This window comes from Scomber japonicus, chromosome 9, assembly GCF_027409825.1.
Source record: "Scomber japonicus isolate fScoJap1 chromosome 9, fScoJap1.pri, whole genome shotgun sequence".
NCBI classification, from domain to species: domain Eukaryota; kingdom Metazoa; phylum Chordata; class Actinopteri; order Scombriformes; family Scombridae; genus Scomber; species Scomber japonicus.
Window position 1 is genome coordinate 16,483,325 of NC_070586.1, and position 24,976 is coordinate 16,508,300.

The following is a 24,976-nucleotide window of genomic DNA, read 5'->3' on the forward strand; positions in this document are numbered from 1 at the left end:
ATATAGACTTCAGTACAATTTGACATACAAAGTATTTAACTTCACACAGTTAACTTTGATTTGATACATGGATATAGTAACATTTGCTTGTGTTCCTTCTTGGTTTCTCTTGCATCTGTAATGTTATTCTGCTCACACATATGCTATCAATTTTACTCAGCAGTGTCAAATTGCCTTCTTTAAGCCTGTCTTGATTGTATTCTGTAATATTAACAATAAATTTATTTATATATTACTTCAAAACCAAGTGCCTTACAAAGACAAGGAAAATAGATTGTTATTTCTTTTTCTGCCTTTATAATAAAATGCACTTTCCACGTTTTGCCTGTTTGGCATTTATACTCTGCATCATATTGTAATATGAATGCAGTTTATAGACTTGAATTTGATATCTTTTTTTCACAAAAAAGGCAAATTATCTTGTTAGAAATCTGCATGCATGAGGCGAGATACCAACAAACTAACAGCTGCCATGCAATGAAAGAGAGAAACAGAGGGAGAATTATTATTTCACTGAATGTCTTACAATGTAATAAGGAGCATTCATTTGTTCTTAAACACATTCAGCTCTGAATATCAGATTTCAAAGAGCTTAATGACCCCTCAAAATAAAAAAATACTACTAGGAGAAATAGACAGGGCATATCTTGCTGCAAAGCGTGTATCAGCATGCCACAAACTGAGGGACAGTGAATGATGTAGACACACACACACACACACACACACACACACACACACACACAGTTGTTCTAGGGAATATGTTTTGGGAATATTTCTTAGACTTACATTCATTTCCTTGAGACCTACCCTTACCTAACTGGGGATTCATTTCAGTAGGGCTACTGTCGCCTACCTCTCCATCCATCCCTAAACATCACACACACACACACACACACACACACACACACACACACACACACACACATACACACACACATATACACACACACACACAATATAGCCCCTTTGGATTTGAATATGAGAGTGTGAAAAAAGAAAGAGAGAGAGAGAGAGAGAGAGAGAGAGAGAGAGAGAGAGCAGCCAACGTCTGCTGCTCAGACTCTCCGAGGAGGCTGCGATGGAGACAGGATGAAACTGCCGCGGTATTTTTCGGAGGAAAGTGCCTCTGGAGTGTCGTTACCTGGCAGCTTTCCTGAGTATATTATTACCAGAACCGCAAATTTGAGGAAAAGGGAGGAGTGTATTACCATTTGGTCGATGCCTGAGGATTATGGACCATTAGGTTGACGACCGGCAGTGTTACGGCTTTGGATAACAGCCTGATACAGTGTAGCTACTCTTTTATTCACACATTTTTTTAACGCGCCCGTGACTAATATTTAGTTGTTTTTATTTTTATTGCACAATGTTGAATTTAGCGCTTTTTTTCGACGTGAAGGATACTCGAGGAATATCGTTTTGTTGTTGTTGTTGGACATGAATGTGTAAGGTGTAAAAAAAACAAAAAAAACAAAAAAAACACCAGTATGATACAATATTTTGACATTTGTGTTATTTTTGTGTTACGCTCTATTGCGCATGCCTAGTGGTAGATATAGAGAGATCTGTCCGACGCCACTTCGCACCTTCCCGGCCGTGATGTAGGAGCAAAAGTGAAGGGAGCAGAGGACTGAAAAAGAAAAAGAAAAAAAAATGCGTTGGCAAAGTGGCAGCGTGGCGAGCAGCAAAGGATTTGACTTCACGATCCTTCAAGAAACAGACTGTGCCACAAACTGAAGAATGTCAGGGACACCAGATGCAGAGGTTGAAGGAGTAGTCTCCAAAGTGAAAGTGAAAAAGGAGATCAAGACAATCGTGGAGAATTTGGAAACCATCCTGGGGGACCTGAAGGATGTAGCCAAAGAGCTCAAAGAGGTAAATGAACAAGAGAGACAGAGAGAGAGAGAGAGAGAGAGAGAGAGAGCACATAAACCGCCTTTTGCATGTAAGCACTAGTCATGCCATGTGTTTTATCCATGTGTTATTTCTACAGCAGGCTCTTCGTTTGAGGATGCTCTCTTTTTGTCTGACAGGGAGATGCAAAGGCTAACCATCCTCCTCACTGGGGGCCTGGAATAGGCTGTGACAGCACACACACATACACACACACACACACACACACACACATATACAAGACATGCTCCTCCTCCCCCCTCTTGCCCACTAATGTATGTGATCATTCTGTCTGACATGAAAGACATCTGGCACAGGAGGATATGGGCTGTGAAATGACAGGACAGAGCTTCACCCTGAGTCACAGGCTTTGATGAAAGTGAGAAAATTTTAATCGCAATTAATATTTAATGGGCAAGTTGGTTCAACTATGAAAGGCGCTTTTGCATTGCGTTTCATCATCTTTATGCTGACTGTTGTTTTCTGCGAATTATCTCCTGCCAAATAATAGAGGGGTTGTCTTTTTACTTTTCATCTCTCTCCAACTCTCCTGGTGTCCCTCGATTTCTTTATCTTCACCTTTCCTAACCTTTCATTCCTTGTCTGTATCTGTTACAGCTGCTCATCTTCATCCTGTCTTTGTCTCTTGTTGTCTGCCTTCTTTCTCTTTCTCCTTTCTGCCTCTCTCTCTCTCTCTCTCTCTCTCTCTCTGTCTCTCCACAGAGTCCTTGTTAAAGATCAAAACTCTCAGAGCTGTCTGATTGGCTATTCAAATCTCAGTGATGCAGAGACAGGGGTGTTGAATATAAGTCAGGGCGGGTGGGGAGGATGTCGCTGAAGGATTCGGGGATTATACGGAGACATATTGTGATTTTATTTACAGCAGTTCTGTATCTCAGCAGCAGTGCCTGTGTGCAGAGACATATTTTTCTCTCATTCACGTGTTACAGTGCCTCTCTTCAAATCTGTTTTCCCTCTAAACGCCAATCACTGAACCTCATGCTGCTGCCTCAGTCGCAGAATCCTGCAGTCTTACCTGCTTTTATGTTTACATTCCTCCACCGGCCAGCATGCTGTGCTGAACCTGAACCTCTCACCCTAACATGACAGCCTGTCATTCTAATAAAACCCTATTGCGTACAGCCTCTGGTTCCTACATTATGGATGGGTAGTCGACACAGCATCTGTCTCCTTCTGCCTCTCTGCTCCCTTTACTCTGTTTTTGCAGTTTGAGCCGAGTTGGACTTCTTTTGTGTTCTTCAGCATTTTACAATGTCTCACAGCAGGCGGCAGAGATAAATTAGAGCAAGAACGCATGGTAATCTGTCCATTGTGATTTTGTTTTTTTTGATGTGCACTCTTTCTTTCTTTCTTTCTTTCTTTCTTTCTTTCTTTCTTTCTTTCTTTCTTTCTTTGCTTGCAGGGAGATCGTGCAGAGGATCAGTTATTCTGACACCACACACACTAAACATAAACCTCGAGGGGGTGTTACTATCAAAGCCAGTGTTTAGGGTATAATCCATTTGAAATGCAGTTATCTATGGAAAGCACTTTGTGCTCTGAGCTTGAAAAGAGCTATTCTTATAAATTATTATTATTATTATTATTATTATTGTTATTGTTATTATAACTAACAGACAGGGCTGGAGCTGAGCCTGGCTCTTATGAGCGACCCTGCCCTGATGCTTGGCATAGCCGCCAAAGCTGCCTCGCCTACAGCAGGGGCCTCAAACTGGGATACTGGTATTACCTATTGTGTGTGTCCCAACAAATTACCCATTTAAAGATTGCATGGAGAGTTTAGCTCCATTGCTTTCTCGGCTCTGGCTTTCTATGTTCCTTTTTATCGTCCCTCTCACTACCTTGGTCTCTGTTTCCCTCCTCATTACCGTCACTCCATATCACCTCTTCAGCCTTTTCTCAAGCCACTGTTTGGGAATGCATCTCAAACCCTTAGATGATAGCAACGTCGTTTTACAGTGGGCTAATATACTGGGAACACTGTGATAAACATTACTAATGTGAAATGAACAATAGTATGTTGCCATTGTCATAATTACTTTATGAATGCATCACAAAAGTACATTCATGTTCCTTTCTGGTGAGTTTCTCTCAGAAGTTATTTCAGCTGTTTCAGGCCATGATAATATGAACTTAAGCATGTTCAGCTCAACTTTTATTTGACTTCCTGCACACTCACTGGTCATAAAATATCAAAGACTTCAGGCATCAAAGTAATAAAAACTCAAGCAAAGAGAGCCACATGGGAAATCCTCTACAAATGTTTTTTGGACACACGTCCAAAATGGCTGAAGAACATGGATGTTTCAATATTGAATTTCAGTCATTATGACAGGAAATGACATCAGATGATATCTGGCAGCGTGTCCATTTGGTCCGCTAAATAGATTGTTTATATAATCCCCCGTAATGATGGTTCTGTGGGTAAAATGTATTATCTGTGCATGTAATTTCAAGAAACTTTATCCTCACATTTTTTTTAATTTCCATGGATATGTCCACAGTGCAAGTGCTTGATTTATGAAATGAAATGCAGTCAGCTGTAGGAAAGGAGACAATAACTACAGGTGTCTCTCTAAGTAAACTATCTAAGGATAACACTGTACAGTCTGTCAAGCTTTTGTTGTTTACTCAGTCCTTTGTTGGCCTTCAAGATTGGCTCATATTGATTAGTGGATGTTGAATCAAAGTCAGTTAAGCACAATGCCCTGAAAAAATGTGTCATATATGTTTTATGTTTAGTTACAGTAGAATATATATATGTTTGTACAGTATGCACTAAATGTATTAGAGAAAATTGTTAAGACCTGTGTGGAAATCATGGAGAAGCAGCAGGCTGACCTGTTTCACCTTTACCTGACCAGGTTGACTGAGAAGGCAGACAGGATCTTTCAGTGGAGCCACCCCCTTCTGGTCAGAGGTATAGATACCCCAAGATCAGAACCAACCAAGCCGAAAACTCATTTATTCCTGTGGCAGTAACTCAATTAAACAAGATTCAGTAGCCACAGAGAGTCTGGGGAAGTGCATGGACTGAGGGATGTGGAGTCCATGGGTAAATAGGATTGTGCAGTATACCACTCACTATTTTTATAACAATTGTCAGTATACAGTTATTGATATGCACTTTGAAAGCCTGCCTTGACTGTTATGATATTTATGCTGCCTGCTATAGAAGATCTCAGACTATTGTTGGGGTTTTTTTTATTTAATGTGCTTTTAATGAATCTATATGGTCTGTGCTGTACCTCAAATTGGTGTTCTTACTACTCTTACTACTATTACCAGTATTCTTTGTTGCCTTTGTACACGAAGAGTGCCAACAAACCAGTTTCTGCTGTAATGGCTCCTTAATATTTCCCTATTCATGCTGTGAAAACAAATTTCCTCTTGGAGGACAAAGGAACTATCTTTGGATCTAAATATCTGCTGCATGCATGGGGTCCCGAGATAAAAGTTAATATTCACTTCTACTGCACTGAACAAAGTATTTCTGCCATTTTCTCTGACAATACAATTACAATAATAGCCTCCTTTTGTACTGTATTCATAAATCATCTTACAGTGCGAGATTGCAAATTCATTCAAATATTTAAACAGCGCTCTGTTTGCCTCTATTCCTTTCAACAAAATATATTCTGTCACAGTGTGTTTCTTATGTCTCCTTGTGGCACATCACTGCACCACTGCCATTGATGGTGTGTTTTGCTCTCTCAATATTGTGTTGCTCGAGGAAAGGATTTTTTGCTGTTATTTTGAATGTCCTATCCTGTTTGTCTTTTTATCTCCGTCATAGTGAGGTTGTTTCCCCGCAATGAGTCTCAAACCGTGATGAATTGTCTCCTGCGCTGTTGTTAAAACAAATGACACTTTTGTTAGTAGAAATAGATCTTCCCTCTTGTAGCATTTGTATTATGTTTAGTTACCCTCTCTGCATTTGAAAACTCTCATCAATCTCAAACTTGCTCACTTCAGGAAACAGAGACAAACATTTGTGCTGACTTTTTTTCCCAGAGTGAAGAATGACAGTTGGTTTATTTTTCATATCTGTACCCTCTTCCATTTGTTTCCTGTGTTTGTGTCTGTCCTTTTTCACTGTATATAGCTATTATGTAGACAATATCTATTTCATTCACTTCCAGTCAGCCTCACTCTTTTGTATTACAAATGACTGTTTTTGTTTCTTGGCTCGCAGGATATGGTTGGTATTGTCACTCCTCTCAGTTGTGATGGTGCTTGGGATTGCTGCAGTATATCTCTGAAGTCAGAGTCTGCCAGGCTCGTGACTGTTCCCATAAATTGTAGTGATATTTCTTTCTTCCCTGGCGTGGTTGTCATAGTGATATCTTAATCAGTATTTAATCTCATGAATCAATCTCTTAAATCTTCTTTAAGTTTTCTACAATAAGGTTTTCAATTTATTAATTAAGAAGTCGAGGAGATAAAGACATCAGGTCCAATCTTGTATCATGATCATTTTCTTCTTTCTTTGCCCAATTATCGGTGTTGTTATAAGTGTTCTTTGTCTCTTTCTTCATTGATTATTATTCCTGACCTCCATTATCTCCCTCTTGTCGTCACCAGGTTGTTCATGATATTGACACCTTGACTTGTGACCTGCAACTGGACGGAGGACTGGAGGACGGGCTGACAGACAGCTCTAAGACGGACACCCTCAACTCCAGCTCCAGTTCCACCACCACCACCACCACCGCTTCCAGTCTGGAGAAGATGAAGCTCTTCCCCGACGACTGCATCTTCAAACCACCTACGCCCATCCCACCGGTCCCCATCATCACCCCCACAGTCCTGACTGTACTCAAGAAACCCCACCCGCCCTTACCCCCACCCAGACTCACCCCGATGAGAGCCGAGGATCACAACATTAAGAATCTGCCTCACCCAACATTAGTGTTATCAGGGAATATATCCAAGGCTAACGGGTCTCTGTTGAGGAACGGTGGGGTTTTCCCATTGAAACCAAACAGGGAGTTATTCTCCTCCACACCGTGTTTCATCTCTAGTGACAGCGGGATCCCTGAGTCTGGGCTTGTTCCTACATTGCCCAGGCCAATGCCTCTCCTCCATCATGAAAAGAACAAATGCCCCAAGGCCCCCAGCAGGGAGCCCCGTGAGAGGGAGCGTGTTCGTTTCAGTGAGAAGGTCCAGTACCATGGCTACTGCCCGGACTGTGACCTTCAATACGATGTAGACGACACAGAACTACACTTACAGACTGAGCTGAATGACTTAAGGCTCAGCCCTGTGCACTGCTGCTCTTCTTCCTCCCCTCCTCCTCATCCTCCTCATTCCCTTCCCCACGAACTGATGTTGGAGAACGGCGGCCTCTCAGTCAGCCACAGTTTCCCGCCGAAAGCAAACCCTCCTCCACCTTGTGTGCCTCCTCATCCGACTTCCCTCAAGCCCCAGAAAACAATCCTACGCAAATCAACCACAACCACAGTTTGACACCGAACCCCTCGTTCTGTCTAACTTAAACATTCTTGAATCATTCATAGTGTTTTCTACTTTATGAGCGCTTTCTACTCGAGATGAACTTTGGATTACCCAAATAGAGAGAGAGAAAGGGTTGGGAAATAGGAAACAAAAGAATGCAGAAAACGACTGGAATAAAGAGAAAGGCATCGCCATAGGCTCTGAGATGTACACACAGAGATCAGGAAGAAGCGGTGAGTGTTTGTGCATGTATAACTGTGTTTGTCAGGAGGCGAAAGGGAGGAACAAAAGAGCAATTGCATGTGTGCACTGACTCATATCTGTCTGCATGCAAGCGTATTTGTTTATGTATATTCATGTGTTTATATTTTATATTTGTGGGTGCGTGAGTAGGCGTTTGTGTGCAGATAGTGATTGTTTGTAGGCCGTGAGCATTGACTGCAAAATGTACACGGACTTTAAAATTTCAGGAGAGACTCTGCTGACAACCGTAAAACTAAATTGTATCTGTGTCTTTCTGGAAGCTATCGGTACTAACGAGTCTCAAACTCAGGAAGTTCTTTCAGAGAACGGCTCTGATTAATTCATGTCCCCCTGGATGAAACAAGAAAACCCACTTCCCTTAGATTTCATTCAAAGCCCTAAAGATCCACCCATACACTGATATATATACAGTACCAATCAACAGTGGACGCACTCTCTCATTTAAGTGAATGGGAAAGTGCATTCAAACTTTTAACTGGTACTGTACAAGAACATTTACAAGAACAACTTTCCACCAATGATACACTTACAGTATATATTCAGTATTCACAGTACACTCAGTACAGTACAGTACATTAAAAAATCATCACAGGCAGGTACTGGCATCTATATCAAGCCTGTCAGGGTGAACAATCAGGGTTGGGAGGCAGGCTAGTGAGTTCATGCTTCCTCTTCTCTTCCACCAGCTCTTGTCTCCGAGTCCTCACGTCACATTTTGCTGATGTAGGAGTAGAAGAAGTGAGAGAGAAAATCAGTAGAGAGTGACACGGTGTGCCAGGGAAGAGAGAGAGAAGTGTGAGATGACAAAAAGGACATTTTGATTTATGGCTAATTCTAATTAAGAAAAAAAATCTTGTATCTAATTTCCCAATAAAAAAATAATGTTCAGCAAGTCTACGCCCATTTGCACAGACCCCTGCTGTTATTTCTTGTGATATCTTTGAGACTAAATGCACAATGAATTAATGAATTCTACTATTCAGTTCAGATAATAAGGCAGAAAACATGCTGGCCTTCATTTCCTTAAGGGAATATAAATCTGCAGTAATATCACACTATCTTAGTCTATGAGCAGTTGGTAGCTTTCATTTTATTAGCTCTCGTTAAGAAGCATATTTATGTGTGTATGTGGATTGTGTGCGCATGTGACCGAAATGTTAAGTATGTCCTGAAATCATTTTCAAATCAAGTGGCAATGTATCTGTAACTGTGTGTGTGTGTGTGTGTGTGTGTGTGTGTGTGTAAGCGTGTATAGGTGTGTGTGAAAGCACATGTCAGTTTGGCAGACTTGGGGAGACAGCATACCCTGGAGTTGGATGAGAATAGTAGCACCTTCCTCCCAGCGATGCCCTTAATTAGCCGGATTAGACTACAGGAGATAACAGCACTGCCTCAGACAGCCTTTGTACCAACATTAGCCTTGACAAAGCTCTGCTGCTGCACATATTTTTTATGATAAACAGAGAGGGGGGGGAGAGAGAGAGAGAGAGAGAGAGAACACTAAAAAGTAGATACAGGAAATGAGGAAGGAGAGAGAAAGATGGGGCAGATTTGTGTTCTAAGGGTGCAGGTATCTTATATATAGAGCATATACTGGATTTTGAATATCTGTGTCTGTGTGTGTGTGTGTGTGTGTGTGTGTGTGTGTGTGTGTGTGTGTGTGTGTATGTGTGCGTAATATACTGTGTGTGGGGGTGGGAAGCTTGGAGGAAAGGGCTGAGAAAATCAGTATATGAAGTAGCACACACACTGACGACTAAATCCAACGCGTGACCCCGCTGGCCTTGCAATCTAAAATCGGCGTCTGGATTAGGGATCAGTGGATATTTAGCCATGAGAGAAAAAAATGAGAATGACAGAGTGAGCATGGGGGTTAAGGGCACAGAGAGAGAGAGAAAGAGACAGAGTGTGGGACAGATAGAGAGGGGGAAAAGAGAGCATGTGTGATGGAGAGAGGCAGAGAGAGAGAGAGAAAGAGAGCTGGTGAAAGAGAAACAGTAAAGCAGTGGAGGCTGGTGCTGTATCACTCCTTTGTTGGAGCATATGTGGATGCATGTTTGTCTTCAAGGTGACTGACTCTCTGTGTAGAACATGCAGTGTGTTTACCTTGTATTAATGAATCCTAATGAGTCTGGCACTGGCATGCTCACACACAAACACACGCGCGTGCACACACACACACACACAGCAGTGAGCTACAGAGTGGAGAGCAGCCAGTACCATCAATAAATGCAGTTCATGAAGGGATTTTTGCCACCATACAGCAGCACTGCCTTCTCGTCTAATGCACTCTTCATTGAACCGAGGAAACTGATACTGTGCATGAGGCAGTGTCACAATGAAGAAATAAGAGCATCTCCATTTTGTTTATATTACTTTTCCTTGTGCGTGTTCTTCTACTTCCTGCAGGTCTTTTGAGGACTTTCACATTTGCATAATACTTGCATGTATAATTTATACATTTATGATTACATCAGGGTCTTTTTCCCCCAGTAAGTTATTTCTGAGTTAATTTTATTCAAAAGCTTTCCTCCTTACTACTGTTTTTTCCCCTGTAAGATAGTTATGTTTGTCTAGGTATTTATTTATTTATTTGTTTGTTTATCTTTAATGACCTGTGACCAAAGCACTGGAACCAAGACAACCTGCTGTTGTGTGCAGGCTACAACCCAGAGATATTTGATAACTAAATATAGATATTTGTTTGTTTTGTTTTTCCTTTGTTGAATTTGAAGTCAAGCTAAAAGTAGCTGCAGCACACATGTCACTGTTCAACTCGAATACAAGACAGCTGACAGTAGTGATTTTTATGATCTTTGACAGCTGATATTTTTGGACTAAATCCAGTGTTAGCAACTAATGCCAGTTAGAGCTGAAAAGATTAGTTTAATTGATCGATTAGTCAACAGAAATATTAGTTATAAACTGTTGATCAGGACAAAAGATGTTATAGTTCGCATCTTGCAATTTGAGAGTGAGCATCATTTTTCAACATTTTCTGACATTTTAATAGACCAAATGAATAATGGATTAATTACAAAAATAGTCAACAGATTAACTGATAATCAAGATAATCATTAGTTGCAGCCTTTTTTCTTCTTTTTTTTAAGATTTTTTCAGCATAGACGACTTTATTAAGCAGTAGACAGACAGGAAACATGGTAGACAGAGGGGGTGGGACATGCAGCAAAGGACCTCAGGCCGGGATTCGAACCGGCTGCGTATGTGGCATGCGCTCTAACCACTCGACCACCTGCGCGCCATTAGTTGCAGCCTTAATGCCAATACTGAGTTTCAGTGCAATATAAAAACATTATGAAAGAAACTATTACTTTTTATTTACTGTGAGAAAAAACAGTTTTGCTACATTATAAAAGCCTTTTTTATCTGCTGTCTGATGATGAAGTAAACCAGATTACGAGTCTGACCACACAACTTTTGGTACTCAAAGTTGAAAAACAGGCACAGATTGATACACACTGAAAACCTGTGTGCAATGTGTGTTGAATCACTTTAACAATATGTAATGTCAAATGAGGCACTGTATGAAAAACACAAATAAATATATAAATAGGTACAGAGAGAGAGATGCTTTATTGATCCTTCTCAGGAAATTACTTGGTTACGGCAGCTACATCCATAGTCAAGTCAGCCACATATAACACAATACATCTACCAAAAATTGTATGAATAAAACATGTGTAATAAATAATAATAAAATACTCAGTGTGCATAAAGGTGCCAGAAAAAGTGACCTGCAGTATAAAATCACACATATCCAAGTTTTAATTTCCACTAGAAAGCTTTAGCACATAAAACGAACAAATTTAATTTTTATACCTATTGAAAAAAAATCTCTGCACACCTGAATATGTGACAGGGTTATCAGACAAAGGGGCAACTTGAAACAACGTTTCAGTCTACCCAGTTTCAGTCTCAGGTGTATTATATTTCTACTATAATATGACTTTAAGATTCATTTGAAAAAATTTAAGGTCATTATTCTGCATAAAAGAGTTTTAACAGCCACATCATATTTGAGGTGTGGGCAGAGAGAAGGAAAGACACTAAAGTGCTTGTATTCATGGCACCCTACCATTCATGCACTGACTGACCAGCTCTCATTGCAAAAATAGGCCTTAATATTTGAATTCATAGTTTTAAAACATCCATGACTTGTTCGGAGATGGTTCCTGTTACACAGAAATGCAGCAGCTGACCGCAGTTGTTTGTAGGAGTTTTTCCACCATTTTTTGTAATGGCTATCTGAGCTCCACAGCTCCAGGCTTGAGGATGGAGTTGTAATGGGCAGGGAGGAGGTGGATCTTCTCCGCCTCCATCATGAGTCAGGACTGACTCAACTGCACTGACCTACTCCCTACAGCTCACAGCTCACAGCTCTAGTTCATAGCCCACCTCTCTCTCTCTCTCTCTCTCTCTCTCTCTCTCTCTCTCTCTCTCTCTCTCTCTCTCTCTCTCTCTCTCTCTCTCTCTCTCTCTCTCCCCCCCCCTCTCTGTCTCTGACTCTCACTCTTTCTTCATTTATTTCTTTCACCTCCCCTTGGATGATGCTTCACTCCCACTCAGCAGCAGCTGTATGCATAACAATCTCCCTGTGCACATGTATCTCTGTATACATGTGGGTGGGGTTGCTATTATTAAAACATATCTGACACTTAGCATAGCGAACACCTTTGGCAGGATTCACATTTGTATGTTTAATCAAAATTCAGATTTTTTCTTCCCGGAGCTGCTGCAGCCTTCACTTCGCACCTTTTGAATTACAAATGAGCTTCTAGGGATGAAAAATATCCACTCCTACTCATTATGCATCCACTAATAAATGACTGAGTTGCTCCGCCATTTAAAGGTTGTGTGTTTTCAATCTCGACCTCATATTCTGCTAACGTCACTAGTGGCGACACCTCATTTCATTGGGGTAAATGATTAAAACCTGCTGCTTACATAATTAACTCAAACTCATGGATCTGAATGCTTAATTTGTCACAGTTATATTTCTAAATGTAAACCCGTTACTCTCATTTGTTGTCTTATAACACACAATAGTCACATGTGTCCCAGCTGTATTGTCTTCTTCCCATTTTCCAACCTGGCAAGTGAGCAACATACAATAAAAGTCTGTTTCAAACTTTGTCAGAGTGATACACACATTTTGCCAATAAATATTAATTATCTGTTGTTTCTCTGTCTGATTGTCAGTGGTGATAGTCTGCCAAGAGACACACTTGTCTATTTGCTCATCTCCATTCTGCATGCATCATTTACTTTGATTTTTGTTTCCCCAAAATCGACCACATTTCATTATAGTCATTGAAAATGAGAATGTTACGAGGAAAACATTAAACAAAATGAAAGCCAAATAATTGTGGGGCTGCGGAGGCATTAAATCTGTAATGGAGATACTGTATGAAAAGTTCATAAAAATACAAAATAGTCATGACCTACATTGCCAAATGTTAAAAAGTAAATCTGGTGCACATTAGGCATGGATACTGGCTCATCTTGGTGCTTCTTTATCTGTGACTCAGACAAAGTCATGATGAGGGAAAGTGAGTGGGCATTTGTGTGTGTGTCCCTGTCAAATATATGTGTGCACACTGAAATGCATACATTTTAATGTCAAAGGGATACATACATTATGTGCACATGCCTTTAATGTAATGTACAAGAGTGAAAACGCATGAGCGCATGCAGCAGTGTGTGTGTGTGTGTGTGAGAAAGAGTCAAAGGGCTCAGTGCAACTTGGAAAGCTTTTGGTGGTGAAGCAAACTTAATCTGAGAATTTCACGCTCCTTTGCAGATTGTTTAAAGTTAGAGGCATCAGCTGCACCTTACTCAGGGAAGGTAAACAATATCTTAGGATAACTGGATCCGCTTTGTAAGAGCTACAATGACCCAGATGGGGTCTTCTGCTCATTGAACCACTCCAGAACTGAATAAGAAACCCCAAAAAAGAAAGATGACAGCTATTTAAGGAGAGCCACGAGGCGATTGTGTTTTCACAAAAGGGAAGGCTTTTTAATCAATAGAGGTAAATGTGCCAGACAGTTCAGTCCTATTAACTTTGATGACTGTGTGTGTGTGAGTGTGGAGAGGGGGGGGGCAATAATACCTCAGTACACTTTTATTTTGCTCTGTGAAAAGCGCCTGTCAGTGCTGCGACTGCTCTTTCAAGTGGCTCTTCTCTGTGCTGTTCGACATTCACACTAATGTGTTTCCTCTTCCCTCTGCAGGGCCCATTGAGATCATTGAGATACAAGTGGAGGGGACGCCTGTTTCATACGCTGATTGACCCCGGTTGATCACAGACGACCTTATTTTGGAAGAGCTAATGGCTCTCGACCAACAGGAGACAAGATCTTCTAGACAAATTCATACTTTTGAATTTTGAGCAATGAACAACCTCCAGACACAGTTGTGTTCACAAGGCTGGAATAATTATTATTGTGAGACTGGGGAGAGACAAAAGGGCAGTCTCTGTATGTAAGTGCATACGGATGGATGAATTTATACATGTGGATATGATATTTTTGTTACATAGAAATAAAATAATTAAAGGTTAGAAAGCTGCTGAATCTCTGCTCGTCAAAAAGGAGAGAGAAGTGTAGTTATAGAGGTACATGTTGGGGTGAAATGATGTCAGCCAGTATTTGATTGATGTCTACACAGACTTTCTGCTCTGTGCATACTCAGATGGAAATCAATAGCTCCACTCAACCGATAGAATTTGCCTTTTAAGAATTGTAATTGTTTGTGTCTAGGGAGCCCGACAGGTCTGCCTTTGAGCAAAATACTGCTCTGCTGGACTGCAGATGAGGAGAAAATAACATTATGTATCTGTACAGTATGTGCCATATGCACATTACATATACACAGTGCAGTTTCGGAGAGACTGATTGTTTGAACTTGATGATGTGGTCACTGATCTGTGTCCTGACATGTTCATTGTACATCAAAATCTATGTGCTCTACTGGTGCCATAAAAGCTATGTTTTTTTTCACTATAACATGCAGAGATACAGTTCAGTGTGGCATAGTAACAGCTTTAAAGGATCCTTGAAGAAGTAATAATTTGCATCAAATTTTATATGTATACAATTATACATGTACATGTTTGATATCTATATATTTCAGGCATTTTTCTACAGAGACTTTAACATTTAAAGAGATGATATTTTTGATATTGTGTTGGATGACTGAGAGGTATTCTGACAAAAGCTGTCATTCCCTTGAGGTATGTGCTTTTCAGCAGGGCAAAGCAGGATGAGTTATTTATATATAGCAACAGCATAGTGTTTGTACGGATGAAAAACAAGTGCTTCAGTATCATCATTGCAAGAATCTTTACAGAGGGAGTGGTACTGCAAGAGAGAAAATGTAATGTGGAGAATATAAATGGCGTAAACCAAATACCTAGTTGTGCTTTATCAGACAGGAGGCATGGGGCTGAATGAATGCATGACTGACTCTTCACTTTGTCCTGCCATCACTGTGTTTTTCTATGCATATGTGGAGAGGCTGTCTGTTGGGGTGCTCTGCTCTCCATGCTACAGAGTTAAGAAATATATCATTCTTATTTCCCCATATGATGTGATCAGGTTGCCTCTGCAGCCACAATAAACCTGACAAACGCCCATTTTTTAGGTCAAGAAGTCATTGGTAATCAAATAAAGAGGAAGAATATTAATAGATGCGGACAAATTTTCATGGGCCATTTTGGATCAATAAAAGGAAGACAGATGTGGGCTGGAGAGCAACAGAATTTCTTTGATGCACACAGCCTTTCTCCACATTCAGACTGGAGGCACCACACTTGTAAATGTCACCTCTTTGTTCTCACTGGACACAGAGACTGAATTCATGACCAAACTGCGGACGAATCAAGAGTCAAAGAAGATTGGAATGTCTCAAAAGGTTATCAATGATATTTTGTTGTGTGTGTGTGTGTGTGTGTACACAAACTGTTGGAAAATAACTTGTGAGAATTAAAAAAACACTTTGCACTTAATGTTGGTGTAACGGTGTATATTTTACGGACTGGACAATCATTTTGAGTGCAGAAAGTGTTGATTTTTACATCTATATGCTTTATCATAAACTGTTCTCTTGCAAATGAGTCGCCAAAAGCAGTGCATGCAAACCTTTCACAAAGAAAAATGCATTAAATGGCATCAGCAGCTGCATCAGTTAATTGAAGATTAGTATGATGAGATAGCAGACTGGCGGTGCTAAAGGCCATCAGCTGTCTCCAGAAGATAATCTAATGAATTCATAGTGGCTTGTCACAGTCATACACATTATAACACAGGCCACCGCCAGCAGGTCAATGCCATAAAGATGAAAGACAGTGCTATGGGAGTTAGGCAGTGGAAGTGGCCTTGGAGACAGAAGAGAGATGAACTTGAGTCTGGAAGATCATGAGTTCAAATCCTGAAGGACTTGCAGAGAAAAAAATGTACATTAGAAAAGTATATTTGTAACTTGTTGCCTTGGCGACCTTTAGTATTGCAGCCAATGTAAAATGGTAGAATGAGAATACTACAGTTGTACTGGGCAGCTGTGTGTAGCAGCATCTGAATTGCTGAAGAAGAAAATACTTCTAATTCATTGGTGCCTCATTCCTGCATTATTACATAATCTCAAGGCCTCATCTTGTAAAGGGACTCCATGTCAGAAATCTAGCTTTAATATATTCATTACTTGTGTTTAAATAGTGTACATTCATAAATAAATTAGTGTGTGATTAATCAAATTACTGCACACCCTCGGCAGGGTTATATACTAATTAATTCAACCTTTATTTATACAAGGGGAGAGGGGGGGGCACCTCATCTGAGGGGTACTCAAGGGCATGCACAGTGCACAAAGAGAGGGAGGAGCAGGGCGGGTTAATCTGACCCTGTTACCAGAACATCCCTGACAAACACGCACACACTGTTCTCACGTATTTTGCATTTCCTGTTGTACTTTGCAATTTTAACCTTAACGCTTACTTGCTGTTTGTTGGCTGAGACAACAGGGACAACAGATGGCTCATTTACAGTTTGTTCTGCTGATTAATGGGCACCTGTCAAATAAATAAATAAAATAATAAAAAATAAATGAATAACACTTGCAGGTACACAAAGAATTTATCATTTATACTGTGGCAATTTGGAAACTTTCCAAGGAAAAAGTTGCATCTCTGTACATTGAAATGACTTCCTTAATGAAATTTTCCATCACATAAAAATACTTTGCAACATCATCCCTGACAGGAACTGATATATTTCTGTTCTAGAGGAGTCTCGCTGCAGGTACACAAGGAATCAAACATTTTTAGTGTCACAATTTGGAGAATATCCAAAGTAAAAGTCTCACATTTTTTGCCTGGAAATGGCTTTCTTTATAAAATGTGAGGTCACATAAAAAACTCTTTGCACCATCACTCCTGACAGGGCCTGATATATTTCTGTTGTAGAGGATTTCGCTGCAGGCACACAAAGATTCGAGCATCTCTGCTGTGTCAATTTGGAGGATTTCCAAAGAATGAATAATTTACTGCAAGGTGTGCTAGGTTATCTTCCACGAACCACTTCTTCTCAATTGGAAGTCAAGTGAAATGTAAGGAGTGATAAAGAGAAATCAAGGTTTAACAATAAATGTTTAAAGCCCACCGCTACATTTTTTGAGCTGAGGACGACTCTGATGTTTGAGCTTCACTATGAAGAATAATATATATGCACAGTCTGTTTTTACATTCATCTACTAAAGGTGGAAAGTGTCTCTGTGCTGACCTAAAATCTGAGTTTAAGGCATGTATGTACAAGCATGATTTGTGTCATCACAACTAGTTTGGAAGTGTGATGTGGAAACTTGAAAAACTATATCAGATACAAATTATTATTTACAGCACAGTATTTTTTATCATAAAACATGTCCAGAGGGTCTATATCTAAAGTAGGCAGTGGAGATGTATTCTATTCCAGGAGTTTTCAGAGTCTGAGACTGTGGGCCTCCCTTCAGACAAAGCTTGGAAAAATGCACCCCTCATTTGATCCCATAGACACTCAACAATTGAGCCAAGGTAGCCTGATATTGCTGATTGACATAACTTCAGACTACACCAAATACATACAAAAAGTCAAGTAAGTAAATAAGTAAGTAAAACCAGACATAAAAGGTGGATTATGACGAGTAAAACAATCAGGGGATAAAACAGAATAAAGGAATAGTCTAAGTAGTAAAATAGGCTAAAGGGTCAGTGACAAATCAGGGTTGGCAAGATGAAGAATTAAAAAATGTATTAAAAATCTTAAAATATGTCTTAAAAGCATGCATTGGGTTTGTTAAAATGTACATTTTGTATTTATGTTGGTTTTATGTCAGTTGAAATGACATATGCACCCCCCCAAAAGTAACTGAATGCTCCTGAAAATGTCAAATGGTGTAACCACAAAAGAATGATAAATATTGAATATGTTATCCACTTACAGTGTATTTACGTGCATATATATACAAATAATTACTTTATTTTAAAACATTGAAATGGTTCCTGATTTACATGATTCCCCAGATTCAATTTATTATTTTGAACAACTGCATTCCATTACCTTTATTTAATATAAAAAAGTTATAATCTAAGACCAAACTAGTTCATATGGTGTTTATTGAGCAAGTTTAATTAATTGGTACAAAGTTTTCATGGTTACACCACTTTGACATTTTTGCTATAATCCTCTATATATTCAAAATTGATTCAAAGCAGAAATTTGATCCTGGGTCCACACAAAAAAGTGTGTGCAACTTATTTATACGTTTATTTTCACATTTTAACCCCTTTAAATTTGACTAAACGACATGAACACGAAAAAAAACCAAACGGCATTGACCTTTAAACATAAAATAAAAGACAGATTGATATATATCATAATGTTCAAATGAAAGCCAAATTAAAAAAGTAGGTCTTCAATTTACTTTTAAAATATTAAAATGTAATAATACAGTGTAGTTAGTCCTCATAGGCTTTATCAGACGGAGCATCCTTGGTCCAGATATGCAGGTGTTCCCAGCAGCCTGTAGCAGCCGTACTCCAAGGGCAAAGACGGGTGCGCTTGTTTTATTTCATCGCTAATCCAGGTGCCACCCTTCCAGCGCTGTCTTTACGTCCCCGCTCGGTTAAGATGACCACGTTTAACACAACAAGTGCCCGCCGCATTTGGTCACGTGACAGGGAAGACGAAAAGGGGGAAAAAAAAGAGAAAGAAGTGGGAGAGCTATATAAAAATAAAAAAAGGGGAAAATAAACAACGAGGATATTATGTGACTGACTGAAGGAGAGCATCTTCGTTATCAGGTAATAAAAATGAACGCTTACTTCGTTAACGTCGTGGTAATTTAAATGTGAGGCTAATGTTAATCCTCAGCGGCTCTGTGGAGTCAAAACGCTGATGCACATTGGTATTCATCAAAGTGGCTAAATGCGTTTAGCTAGTTGGCACAGAGAGACGTGTTTGTTTTTCAGACATTTGTGGCCCTCTCTCTTTTTTTTTGTTAATTTGTTTGCTGAAACTGTTTCTGTAGCCAGAGATAAATGTCCCGCAAAGTGCTGATGTGTCAAAAGCTTGTGAGTCTGAATCATTGCTGCCAAAATACGATTAGCTCACAGAGAGGTGGAAAAAAAACAGCTAATCTGTAACATGTAGCACACATTTCCACTCGGACTGGTCATAAAAACCTGACACTTTTTTTTTCTTTTTGGGTGTGTGTCTTTTTCAGCTCTCATTTGTAGTTCGTGACAAAGACATGTTAAGTTATGAGCTCCAGATGTGATAGGGGGAGGAGGAGGAGAGGAGTGGATGTCAGCTGGATATGAGAAAAGACACGTAAGTAGAGAAACCAAACATACATTTACATGTGTAGCTTGCTTTCAAAGTGTTGTCTAGTTAGTTTAATGTGTACTTGTTTTCTCATGAAAGCTACATGACAAACAAGTTAGTCAGGTTATAAATTAAATCTATCTCCAGAGTTGAACTTTAATACTTCCTTTTTAAAGGCGACATCAGACTTAGATTAGTAGTTGTTTACACAGAGGGAAGGACTGAGTCCTAGTTTACAGTTGCACATGTGATTTCACAGTGAATGACCCAAGAATTTCACCCTGTTGTATAAGTCAGCCTTTCTCAGTTGGCCTATATTTGTAGTGAGTCAGACCTAATACAGCATTTCTTCTGTACTTGTATTTCCTGGCGCAGCACTATGCCCGAGGTCATGTCTGCACTCTTGTACTGACAGGTAAAATGAAAGTTAAAAAAAGCCAAACAAAAAAGTGTTTGCACAGCCATCAGTGCTGACAGGGTGGCTGTGGGTGGGAGGAGACTAGAGGATGTAGGTTGAAGTCCTGTTGGCAAGCATCTGTGTTTTGTACCAGACCTGTGCTCTGACCTTCTAACAGGAGATGGGCTAATAGATTACTTGCCTACTAAACATAAAGCAATAAAACATGCCACAGCCTGATTATTACTAGATTATTGTGTCAATAAACTAGAAATAATACAGTCATGTGGCACTGAGGGCAGAGATGTTATCTTTCAGCTAAGACAGAGGCAGAAAAAACAACTAATAAGCAGAATCAAAAGTTGCTCTGAATTGCTTTTGGCGTCATTGACTATGAACTAACCATTAGATCTTGGGGATGACCTGTCTTTATATTTTTCTTCAGATGAATAAAGAGTCCACAGTGGAAAAGGAGGCGGAGTAAAAATGAAGCTGAACGAACGCAGCGTGGCGCACTACGCCACCTGTGACTCCCCGCCAGACAAGACCGGCTTCCTGTTCAAAAAGGGTGAGCGCAACACGGCTTATCACCGTCGCTGGTTCGTCCTTAAGGGCAACATGCTCTTCTACTTTGAGGAGCGCGACAGCCGCGAACCGATCGGTGTCATCGTGCTTGAAGGATGCACAGTGGAGCTGTGTGAGTCAGCTGAGGAGTTCGCCTTTGCCATTAAGTTTGATTGTGCCAAAGCTCGGGTGTACAAGATGGCTGCTGAGAACCAGGCGGCCATGGAGTCGTGGGTGAAAGCGTTGTCAAGGGCCAGCTTTGACTACATGAGGCTGGTGGTGAAGGAGCTGGAGAGGCAGCTGGAGGAGATTCACGAGGCTGCAGGAGGTGGTTGTGGTGGGGTGGGAGTAGGCAGCCTGCAGGGCAGGCAAAAGTCCTCCAGGCGAGGCCAGGTGTCAAGATCAAGGTCTGGAGCATCCTCTTCTTCATCATCGTCATCTTCCTTGTCATCATCATCATCAAGTGCCACTCCCATGGTAATCCCCTTCTCTGCTCACAAGAATGTCCAGGATGAGGTCCAGCTCATGTCTGGGTGTTCCAAGGAGAACGGCGTTGCATGGAGCAAACCACAAGTGGCCTTGGCTAATGGCTTTGTCGAGGGAGCGTCCTCCTTGGTGGCCTGGGAAGCCAGTGCAGACTCTGGGAACAGCAGTGTGATTGGTTATGGGGGTGATGGGGTGCGGGCTCCACCAGTGCCACCCAGGAGAAGAGGAGCATCTCTGGAGAGCCCTGTCTCCCCTGGCACTGGGTGCTTCTCCAAGCTCCATGACTGGTATGGCAGAGAGGTGGAGGAACTGAGAGTGCAGTGGCTTGAGAGCAAGTAAACTGACAGAAATGGATTGTTTCTTTTCCCACAGCTATATAATTCCTTTTCTAATATTGCACCCTTCTGGACCCAACAGAGAGACAAGAAAACAATGACTTATTTGCAAATTGCAGTCTTTCAATCATCAATCAAAAAGGATATTTAAAAAAAAAGAAAAGAGATTGATTCCAGATCTTGTCTGGCACAGGGGAATCAATTTGTCTTATCAATAATTAACATACACTATACAGTCCAGGCAAATATAAAAAAACGTTCTTTTCCACTGTTTTCCAAATCATTTGCGATAAGACAAATATAAGAAATGTAATGATACAGTTAGAGAAGTAACCGTGGCACATATAAAAAAGCATCAAAATCAACTTGAAGTAGATACAATTCAGCAAAATATACCGTTCTATCATTATATTACCAATTTTGATATTCTTTCTAGCCTCTAAATATACTCCTGCGGTGGTAATCTCTTAAAAGCTGAAAAAGCAAGCTGAAAGAGAAAAGCTGTGAATGGCAAGAGTCTGTTTCTGTTATATGCAAATTCAATCACGAAGGCCACATAAATAACATCCTAAAGATGTTGCACAAAGCAAATCAACATAGCTCAGGTTGCTATGACGACACGTTAACCTAAGTTTACAGTTGTAAAAGTAACAGAAAATCCTTGCAGCTGGTATGATTGATGCGCCCAATTGGTGAGGTCTGAGCTTTCCCCCTACTGGTGACGAAACATTTCACGACCGTTCAGAGACGAGTGTTCAAACACAGGAAGTGACATGATAACTTTAAAGTAAGAGCAGGGAAGCCGTTTGTATGGTTGTCGACACTTTTTACAATCCGAAATGGAAATGACTTCGAGTCAATTAACAGCTTTCAAGTTAGAAATTCAACATTTTGAGTTTCCGATAACTTTAAACCATCTTAACTTTGAAGATCATTTTAATCTTTTTAGAGGAGAAATACTTTGTGGGCTAAGAGGCAGTGTGTGGTGGGGAGGGGGGACAGGTCTGGATCCTCCTCCTCCATATTCCCACCAGGGCACATCTCACCCCAGAGGCCTTGTGGTTGCTAATGTCAGAGCCTCCCCTCTACAGTCACTGGGGACCGAGGTGGGAGCTGGATGTCTTGCTCCGAGCAACACACCCTGGTATTTTTAGCCTTTGTTAGCCAGCAGCCAGATGATGCAGTGTCATAAGAGTGTCACTTAGTTCTCTTTTGACTCTTGTATTTCATAAAAGCAGCTTGTTCATCTTTGAACTCACAGGACGTAACACTTTTAGTCGTAGTTTGCTGATCATTTCGTCATTATGCAATCCAATCATCTTAATTTGATGGCCCTGTTGGTTTGTTTGTTACAGCTGACTAATCTGAATGTTACTGATTAAACTGTCTTTGAACATCTAACAACCTCTTGGTTTGTATACAAGTACTTACTCTTCCATGTTGGAAGTTAACACCAGCAATCTGAAAAATGGCCGTTTTTAACATGAGTGCTCATGCTGTATTTCAATATTCAATCATAGCATTTACAATTTTCTTTTATACGTGCCTTATGTTACCTTTTTATAACTTTGTTACTGCACTTGAAATCATTACCATACAGTCATGTACAGGACCATAGTGATGGAGGGGTTTGTCTTTTCCTTTTTGTTCTTAACTGTACGACTGTTTCTTTTCTTTCTTTCCTTCCTTCTTTCTTGCCAAAGGCTGATTTCGGTGCAATCACTTTCTGACAATGGCTCACTTGTTTCAGTCTGCATCAGTGCACAGCACTATCATTGCTGTTATACACTCGGCTTGGACAGAAATGACAATGTGGGAGAGACTGGTACAGTGTGGATTGATGTTTTTTTAAACAGCAATATCGAGGCAGTATGCTTTTGACATGTATTATCTAAAATTTCGGTTGTATTAGTGCCAATTTTACTGACTCTAGGAGATGGTTACTATGATTACAGATGAAAAAAAGCTGTTTTTTGACAATATTTAAAGGAAATTGTGAATGTGTCAAATGAACCACATACCTATGTATCTTTATTCAGAGTGCCAATATGAGGAATGCAACCTAAATGCACAAAAATCAATTTGTATGTTTTTCCACTAAATCCCATGACTCTATTAACAATTTTCAATGTTATTGTACACTGTATGAATGTCATTTTGATTAACCAATATTATTTAACACATTGTCCTAATATGGTACCCTTGAAAGATGTTTCCTAATTAAGCATTTGCTGTAAACCACTCAATAAACAGTGTTAATACGACATTGTGAACATTTCATCTTTCTGCTATCAAATTTAATTTACTATATTTGGCTGGTTAGATCTTTTGCTGCTACTTTTAGAGATGTGTACAGATGGCAGATACCTTACCTTATAAAAACAGACACATTCTTAGTGCTGTTCGACTTGTGTCTCACCAGGTGTCACTGTGCAACAATTTTAGACCATGGTCTCAAACCCTTGACTTCACAGCAGTCAGCCTCTATTTTACACACCTGGTGGGAGAGGTGATGAATGTGATTAACAATCTGCCAGAAACCACAAAACTTTGAGTCCCTAAAGCAGAACATCTGAGTCTTCAAGGTGTGGGGAGGTCAGTTAATCATAAATTGCATGTTCTTCATAAGAAGCTGTAGTAAAATATTATGTATGGTAATCACTTAAACCAGCACAAAAACAGCAGATAAATGTGATGTTTTAGATTTTCTCCTCACATTGTAGAGCTGTATGTTATGTAGAGTTGTACTGGCAGCTCATAATGTGTTGTACTACTTGTTTGAGTTGATAAAAAGGTAAATTTTGTTCTGTGATGGCTCATCAGTTTACAGAATTACTGTAAAAAATAATTAATATGTTATGACATATATAATATAGGACCGTAAACTGTTAAAACAGTGACGTACATCTGCAGATTACAGTCACTGAACCAAAAATGCAGCATCCGAACAAACTCTCAGTCTTTCTTGTAGAGTTCAGACAGTTTCAGCATCTTGCACACACTGTACTTGTCCATGAGGCTGCTGACTGCACACAGCACACTCAAGAGCTACTTCCTGTTTCGTCACTTCAAAATAAATGCATGTTAAAATACTAACTGCAGCAGAGAAAGAATGAGTGTCACTTAACAAGGAAATAGACTGTGTTTTGCCCATACTCATTTTTTTAACCATTAATGATTCAGGTTCACTGAGAGGAAACCCATTTTTAAGCAGGAACACCCTGATCACATTCACACAGCTGCATACATTCACACCTATACAATACCAGTACAAGCACAGTCACTTTCTCCACCCAGAAGATAGAACTGATGACTTTCCAGTCACAAGCTCGCTTCTCTAACCTTTAAGCTGCCACTCCCTAATTGTGCGATATAATTAGAAAATTGTGCTAAATAAGCTTAATGAATTTTACTCCACTTAGTCTATTTACAGCGCTCATTCTGCTCGGTTTACATAAGAGCACATATTAGATTATGCAAACATTAGATTAGTCAAATAAAATGTGCCTTTCTATGAAACTATTTGGGTAAAGAATTTATATTTTCCATGAAAGCGAAAATCTCTTCTGTGACATTATGAGCAATTCTTAATGCTGTGGTGCTTAACGAATGGAAGATATACAGAAATTAACTGCATCTGCCACAATAAGTCACAGCTGAGTCACCTACCTCTATGTATC

The 24,976-nt window shown here is 40.0% G+C and overlaps 2 protein-coding genes across 4 annotated transcripts; both read left to right on the forward strand.

Annotated features, from left to right (window-relative positions):
• Window positions 1-1,125: 1,125 nt before the first annotated feature.
• On the forward strand, window positions 1,126-7,529 carry prr16 (proline rich 16). 2 transcript variants are annotated; one of them, XM_053325767.1, is made up of 2 exons: window positions 1,126-1,875; window positions 6,499-7,529. In XM_053325767.1, exons 1-2 carry the CDS (start codon window positions 1,741-1,743, stop codon window positions 7,381-7,383), a joined length of 1,020 nt encoding a protein of 339 aa, XP_053181742.1. In that variant the 5' UTR covers window positions 1,126-1,740; the 3' UTR covers window positions 7,384-7,529. The 2 variants fall into 2 exon arrangements, with proteins under 2 accessions (XP_053181742.1, XP_053181743.1); XM_053325768.1 differs by lacking the exon at window positions 1,126-1,875 and adding an exon at window positions 2,180-2,272.
• Window positions 7,530-18,861: 11,332 nt separating this feature from the next.
• Window positions 18,862-23,560, forward strand: pheta1 (PH domain containing endocytic trafficking adaptor 1). Of its 2 annotated transcripts, XM_053325754.1 has the most exons (3): window positions 18,862-18,991; window positions 19,414-19,520; window positions 20,357-23,560. In XM_053325754.1, the coding sequence occupies exon 3, from the start codon at window positions 20,398-20,400 to the stop codon at window positions 21,298-21,300; it is 903 nt and encodes a 300-aa protein (XP_053181729.1). In that variant the 5' UTR covers window positions 18,862-18,991; window positions 19,414-19,520; window positions 20,357-20,397; the 3' UTR covers window positions 21,301-23,560. The 2 variants fall into 2 exon arrangements, with proteins under 2 accessions (XP_053181729.1, XP_053181730.1); XM_053325755.1 differs by lacking the exon at window positions 19,414-19,520 and having other exon boundaries at window positions 18,887-18,991.
• The last annotated feature ends 1,416 nt before the right edge of the window (window positions 23,561-24,976 follow it).